The sequence below is a fragment of the Pezoporus flaviventris genome, unplaced genomic scaffold (genome assembly GCF_033815535.1).
Source record: "Pezoporus flaviventris isolate CSIRO_AGI_PZ_B2104156 unplaced genomic scaffold, CSIRO_AGI_Pfla_v1 ptg000045l, whole genome shotgun sequence".
Taxonomy (NCBI): Eukaryota; Metazoa; Chordata; class Aves; order Psittaciformes; family Psittacidae; genus Pezoporus; species Pezoporus flaviventris.
The window spans coordinates 1,774,658-1,781,444 of NW_026892593.1; the positions used below are offsets into that span (position 1 = coordinate 1,774,658).

Sequence of the window (6,787 nt, forward strand, 5' to 3'; positions counted from 1 at the left end):
CCCCTTTCCTTTTTAAAGGATCTTACGTCGCCGGTGTTCAGGGGTACGGTGTGGAGACAGTGTTCTCACAGGAGAATGGATAATTGGTACATAAACTCTGAAAATCCTGAAAGATACAGCAAGGCCATGAGAGGCCTGAGGAAGCCTAAACAAGCAAGATAAGAAGAAGCTGGATTTCACCGAGTTAATGAGAACTGTGGACTGCTGGCAAGCTTTTGAGGTCAAGTTCCCACACCTGTGCTTAACCAATTATATGCTAGTTGCAAAGGGTCTTCAAGACATGTATCCAGTCATAATATGCCAAATCACTCTAAGTGCACGTAAGAAATAGTATTTAAGGGGTTAAGGCTTTGTAATAAATGGCTTTTTGTCTGATCATATTGATCTCTGACTGAGTCCATATATCTTCTGCAGCAGTACGGCTACAAATCCAATCCCTCGTACATTTCCTCCCATCGGAACCTCTCGGAGGGGAAATAAAGTTTCTCTTTCTTCTATTTTCTCTTGTGGATTTTTATCCTCCCGTATTTTTGTCTTACTTCTAGTACGACTGGAGGGAGTTGGGGAAGGGGGAGAAGGGGGAAAGCACCTCTTGACCGAGGGAAAGGGCAGCCCTGCTGCCCCCCAAACACGCCCCCCTCCACCTGGGGAAGATGCTGGCCCCTCAATCGGACCCCTCTGCCTCACTCCCCTCTGACGGGGCAATGGGCCACACACCCATGTGCCACCCCAGTGCTCCCAGTGGGGTCACCACACCGGGGACTGGGATGCATTCCCTGCTCACCCCTCATCCAGGCAGGATAAGGTCCCAGGGATCCTGGACCAGCCCTGCTGCAACCGAGGGAGCTTATTCCTGTCCACGCCATCCACGTACCTGTGTATTCTGGAAGTAGTGCCTCCAGAGGGGCCGGATTTTGTCCTGGCCACCAACGTGAGGCCCATGGCGGCGGCGGGAGGGACGGGGGGACGGGGGGGGCTGAACGGGACCGAACGGGACGGGACGGGACGGCCGCGCTGCCTCCCGCTGCCTCCGCTCTGCGGAGGCCCCGCCCCCCGCGCATCAGGCCCCGCCCTCCGCAGCGGCACCACCGCGGCTCCCTGCGCTGCCAGGCCACGCCCCTCACGGACAGGCCACGCCCCCCCTCCCCATTGTTCCCTCATCGCCCCGCCCCGCTGTCAAGCCCCGGTCTTTTGGCCACCCTCCGAACGCGGCTCGCTGCTCAGCCGGTGCTGCGCGGAGGCGCATGCGGGGTGCGTGCAGCGGCGTTCGGCGGAAGCCGTGTGGCGGCGTTCAGTGCATGCGCGGAGGGTGCGGGCTGGAGGTAAGCACGGAGGGGACCGGCGGGTTGCCGTGGAGACAGCCCCGTCACCCCGGCCTCCCCCACGGGCCTCCGCACTGCCCATGGGCCTTCCCTCCGGCCCCATGGGCCCTCCAACCGCCATGGGCCCTCCAACCGCCATGGGCCCTCCAACCGCCATGGGCCTTCTAGTCCCCCCTCCCCGCCCTCTCCGCTACGGCCCTACCGTGTTTCGTGCCCTCCGCGGCCTCTCTGCTCCAGCCCTGCGGCCCCTCTCCTGTTGCACCGCAGCCCCTTCACCTCGGTGGCTACCGCAGTCCTGCCCCGCAGCTTGACCCCCCCCTTCCCCCGACAGCCTGTCCCACCAGCCCCTAACCCCCTCCCGTGAGGCTCCGGCACAGGGTGCCCACAGAAGCTGTGGCTGCCCCATCCCTGGCAGTGTTCAAGGCCAGGTTGGACACAGGGGCTTGGAGCAACCTGCTCTAGTGGAAGGAGGTGTCCCTGCCCGTGGCAGGGGTTGGAGCTGGAGGAGCTTTAAGATCCCTTCCAACCCAAACCAATCTGGGCTTCTGTGACTTCTCCAGTGCTGACACACACACACACACACACACACCCCCAGCCACCCCTCCGTGGCAGGTTCTCTGCAGTGGACACCCCCTGTCCCCCATGGCCTTTTGTTGTGGGGACTGGATGTACCCCCTGAGCGCTGATAGTGGTTGAATTACTTCCAGACAGGCGGTGGTGCTGCCCAGGGACAGGGCAAGGAACTGTTACTCTTGCAGAATACAATAAGAGCTGTTTATAGAGGTAACTCCCCCTGACCGACCTGTGGGGGGGTGGCTGCCCTGGCAGATGCTGCTGTATGAGGGGGGTATTAACGTGTTGGGTCTTCCTGGGGAGCTTGAAGCACCTGAGGTGTAGCAGCAGCACATTTCCCCTCAGAACGTGGGTGCTTGGCAGGGTTTGGTGCATGGTGACGGAGGTATTCCAGTGTTGTTACCCCCCTGTGGGGGGTTCTTGGGTGTTCAGGGTGCTGGTCCTGCTTCACCACATGCTCCTGCTGATCATGGAATCCCAGAGCAGTTTGGGTAGAAGGGACCTTAAAGCTTCTCCAGCTCCAATCCCCTGCCACAGGCAGGGGCACCTTCCACTAGAGCAGGTTGCTCAAAGGCCCTGTGTCCAACCTGGCCTTGAACAGTGCCAGGGATGGAGCAGCCACAGCTTCTCTGGGCACCCTGTGCCAGTGCCTCAGCACCCTCACAGGGAAGAAAGATGTGTCTTTGCTGCTTGTTCAGGCTTTGTGTTGTTCTACTCCTTCCAGCTTGGATGAATCATGGTGAGGTTTGGCATGAACTTTGGAGGTGGCCCAAGTAAGAAAGATCTTCTAGAGACTATTGAATCACAGAAGAAGCAGCTGCTTCAGTACCAGGTTCGGCTGAAGGATGTTGTCAGAGCCTACAAGAGTCTGTTCAAGGAGAAGGAGGCCTTGGAAGCCAGCTTGAAAATGTTGTCTGTATCTCACAAGGCAGATGCTGGCTTGAGTGGTGCTCAGCCTATATCTGTGGTCAGCTCCAGCTCTTCCTTTGCCGACTGTGCTGATGACAAGAGCTCTGTTCACAGTGAAGATAGCGTGGGGACAGCTGCCAGTGCAGACACTGCTGCCAGCCTGGCCAGTACCAAGGGTGAAGCAGGGCCTGAGGATGATAAGCTCGTGGCTGCTGCTTCTTCCTCTGTTAAATCAGAGGAGACGAGTGGTTCAGAGAGCGGCATGAGCACGAGCGGTGGGGACGTACCATCTGCTGCCAGTGAGGCTGATAAAAGAGTTCTGCTACTGAAGACCCAACTGGCCACCCTGACCAGTGCTCTGGCAACAGTCACACAGGAGAAGTCCCGCATGGAAGCATCCTACCAAGCAGAAAAGAGGAAGATGAAGCAGGACCTGGATGATGCTGCTAAGAAAGCAGAGGATGAGACTGAGAAGCTGGAGGCAGAGCTGAAGTGTGTCCAGGAGCAGCTGGCTGAGACCAAAGCCCGTCTGATCACCCAGCAGCACGACAGGGCCCAGGAGCAGAGTGACCACGCTATTATGCTGCAGGAGCTGCAGAAGCTGCTGCAGAGTGAGAGGGCTTCACGCCAGGATGCTGAGCTGAAGCTGGAGGAGACCAGGGAGATGCTGGCTCGGAGAGCCTGCGTGGCTGAGCGAGCAGAGGGCTACGAGCTGCAGATCAAGCAGCTGAGCCAGGAGGTGGAGGACCTGAAGAGGGAGCTGCAGGATGCTCAGGAGGAGAACAAGAAGCCAGACCCGCGGATACAGGGTCTGCAGGAGGAGATGGCTAGCCTCAAGAACCACTTCCAAGTGCAGCTGCTGCGGGAGATGAAAAAGGTAGTTCCTTGTATGGGTCCTGGAGCTGCTCACTCTCAGTGTGATTGGGGCCGGTTTGGAGCTTGAGGAGTTGAGATGCCCCCACCCAGTCCCTCAGAGCCCAAGAGGTTTGAATTAGGTGATAATCCTGGAGGAAAATCAAAACTGTTTGTGTTACAGCACATAAGGCATTAACCAGGGGGTGGTGAGCGTTGGACTTGGGAGCACCCTTTGAGGCGGTTACATGGTGTCTGTCCTCCAGGGTGTCGTGTGGTTCTGTACCAGTTACAATCCGGTGTGAGAGTGGCTTGGTAGGAGAGACCTTCCCTCTGCCCCAGTGTGGCAGTGAGTGTGGTCTCAGTGCAGTGCAAGGTACAATCAGGGGGGCTCATAAAAACTGACCCCCTTTAGAGAAACTTAGGGGGTTGTAGTGAAAGAAGGAAGGTAAATGCAGGAGAACACTCCCCCTGCATCCATCCACACAGGCTAGAGCCTAAGGGCTAGAATGGAAAGAGGGATGTGGTGGAAAAGAGGAACCTGTGTAACTCAGTGGGTTGTGGGGTGATGGGCTCGGGGGTTGGCACTGGAGCTTTGGGGCCAGTAACTGAATTTGCATCTGGAAACACTCTGGAACAGGATCTTCCTCGTCTCCTTGCACTCTGGGCCAAGTTTTCTTCTTCCTAATCTGAAGCATCAGGCTGGTTTCATGCAGTTTGGGTGAAGGGGACCTGACCTCTGCTTGTGGTTTGGCTCGCGATGGTGTTTGCCAAATGCTGCCATTATCGGAGCGCTCGATATCTGAGCAAAGTGTGAACTGTGTGCGTTTGCTGTAGCTCAGAAACGCCTGAATAACATGAATACCGGTGCAACAAAGCACAGGATGTAACTGAATTGCAGTGAGATGTGTGAGAGCTTCAGAGCACACACACATTTAAAACAATCCCTTTAGCCACTGTGAGGTGAGCTTGCTGCTTCCCATCCCCCCCCCACACCTACAGCAATGTGGGAAATGTAAGACAGGAGCTCTGCAGAGCAGGGAACAAAAGCAAAGGTGCTTTGACTTCATTATACCCGCAAATAAACGTCCAGCTGTTGGGTTGTATGGAATTCTAGGGGAAAGCGCAGCCCCACGCTGGTTTGGAGGTCAGCAGAGCAGAATTAACCCCGGTGTAAAGCAGAGACCTTTGAGCATTGAGCAAAACTAACTGTGCTGTGTGTATGCCTCTGCTCTCAGGCTGCACAGGCAGAGGAGCAGCTCCGCCAGCACGCCCAGATGGAGGAGAGGCGAGTGGCTGACCTGGAAGGCCAGGTCTCGGAGGTGTCGGAACTCCTTGGCAGCTATGAGAAAGCCAAGCAGAAGGACCAGCTGATCATCCAGAAACTGAAGGACCGCATTGTACAGCTGGACCTGGAGAACAAAACCCTGGCCATCGCTGCCTCCAGCCGAGCCCCTGGGGATGCTCACGTGGAAGAAGCCAACCTGGATGTTAATGTTCTGAAGGATAAAATGGAAAAGCTGAAAAAGCTCTTGCAGGCAGCAGCTAAGAAGAGTGAAACCCCTCTGGACATCGAGAAGCTGTGTGAGCTGGAGCCTCCAAAGGGCACTGAGGCTGGGGATGGCGAGAAGGCCACTGCTGTGTACTACCAGCAGGAGCTGAAGCAGCTCAAGGAAGAGTTTGAGAGGTACAAGATGAGGGCACAGGTGGTTCTCAAGAACAAGTCAACCAAAGACATCAACTTGTCTAAGGACCTGGAGGAGGCTCAGGAGCAGCTGGCTGACCTGAAAGAGAAATACGTTGTGCTTCAGCTGGCCTCTGATGAAATGGAGAAGCAGCACCAGCAGGACATGGAAGCCAAGAAGCAAGAGTTGTCCCAGCTGCAGCAGATCCATAGGCAGGAGTTAGAGAGGTGCCAGCTGGACTACAGGGAGCGGGCACTGAAGCTGGAGGAGGAGATGCACAAACAGCGGGACCGAGCCCTGGCAGTGCTGGCAGAAAAGGACCAGGAGCTGGAGCAGCTGAGAGTTGTCCCACTGCCTTATGGGCGTCAAGGGTCCAAAACCTACTTTGTGTCAGATGGTGCTTGCAATGACTCCCCAGGCAGTGATTCCTCAGAGATTCTCCCCCAGGCTCTTCACCTCTCCAGCGCCAGTGAGCCCACCTTCATCTTGTACGCAGAGCAGCTGGCTCGCAAAGAAGTGGACATTGTTGCCCTGAGGAAGCAGAAGCACAAGCTGGAAATGCAAGTTCACCACCTCCAGAAGAGGATCTTGGTTGAGGAGGAAAAGCACCGGGAAGAGGTGTCTGCACTTCAAAGTGAGATGGAGAAGAACTTGAGGGATAAGAGCAGAGAAGGAGCCAACCTGGAGTACCTCAAGAACATTGTGTACCGGTTCCTGACGCTGCCGGACGCGCTGGGGCGGCAGCAGACTCTCACAGCCATCCTCAGCATTCTGCATTTCAGCCCGGAGGAAAAACAGACCATCACAAAGCAGTCAGCTTCCAGCAGCTGGTGGCTGGCTGGCAAGAGATGAGGCTGCAGCTTTTGTTCCAGACTGCTTTTGCACGGGGACATGTCCTTGATGGTTAAGTGAGACCACTTCACTCAGGGTGTAACCTCCTTCCCACCATGCGATGGAGCAGGGAGCTCTCAGCAAAGAACTGTGCTTCAGCCAGTGCTTGTAGCCCCGGTTTGTATTTGAGTCGTGGGATCACAGCGCTCTCTGGTGTGAGGATTTGCTCTGAGTTGGACCTTGATGAAATAATAAATAAAATTGAAGCTACTGATGCTTTTTCAACCACAGTCTAAAAAGAATCACCCTGCAGGCGGAGGGTGAGGAGCTCCATTAGAGCTTCAACACCAGACAGGCTTGTGACTCAAAGGATTTAAGGGAGGGGGAAGCACTTAGTGCTAAAATAACATAAGACAAAGAGCTGGAAGCCCACAGGAAGATGAGTCTTGATACCAGCATCATCCAAATGCAGACACTTGAGCAGTTTCTCATAAGGTTTTATTTTTGACCTAGAGCCAGATTTATACCAGCGAATCTGTAGCAGCTCTTCATAGCACTGGAGACCATTTCTGGATCCTTTGCAGTCATCAGTGTGCTCAGGAAAGAGAAAATACC

The 6,787-nt window shown here is 55.6% G+C and overlaps 1 protein-coding gene across 1 annotated transcript; it reads left to right on the forward strand.

Annotated features, from left to right (window-relative positions):
• The first annotated feature begins 2,599 nt into the window (after positions 1 to 2,599).
• Positions 2,600 to 6,446, forward strand: LOC133276429 (GRIP and coiled-coil domain-containing protein 1-like). Its single transcript, XM_061467188.1, has 2 exons — positions 2,600 to 3,681; positions 4,895 to 6,446. Exons 1-2 carry the CDS (start codon positions 2,632 to 2,634, stop codon positions 6,191 to 6,193), a joined length of 2,349 nt encoding a protein of 782 aa, XP_061323172.1. The 5' UTR covers positions 2,600 to 2,631; the 3' UTR covers positions 6,194 to 6,446.
• The last annotated feature ends 341 nt before the right edge of the window (positions 6,447 to 6,787 follow it).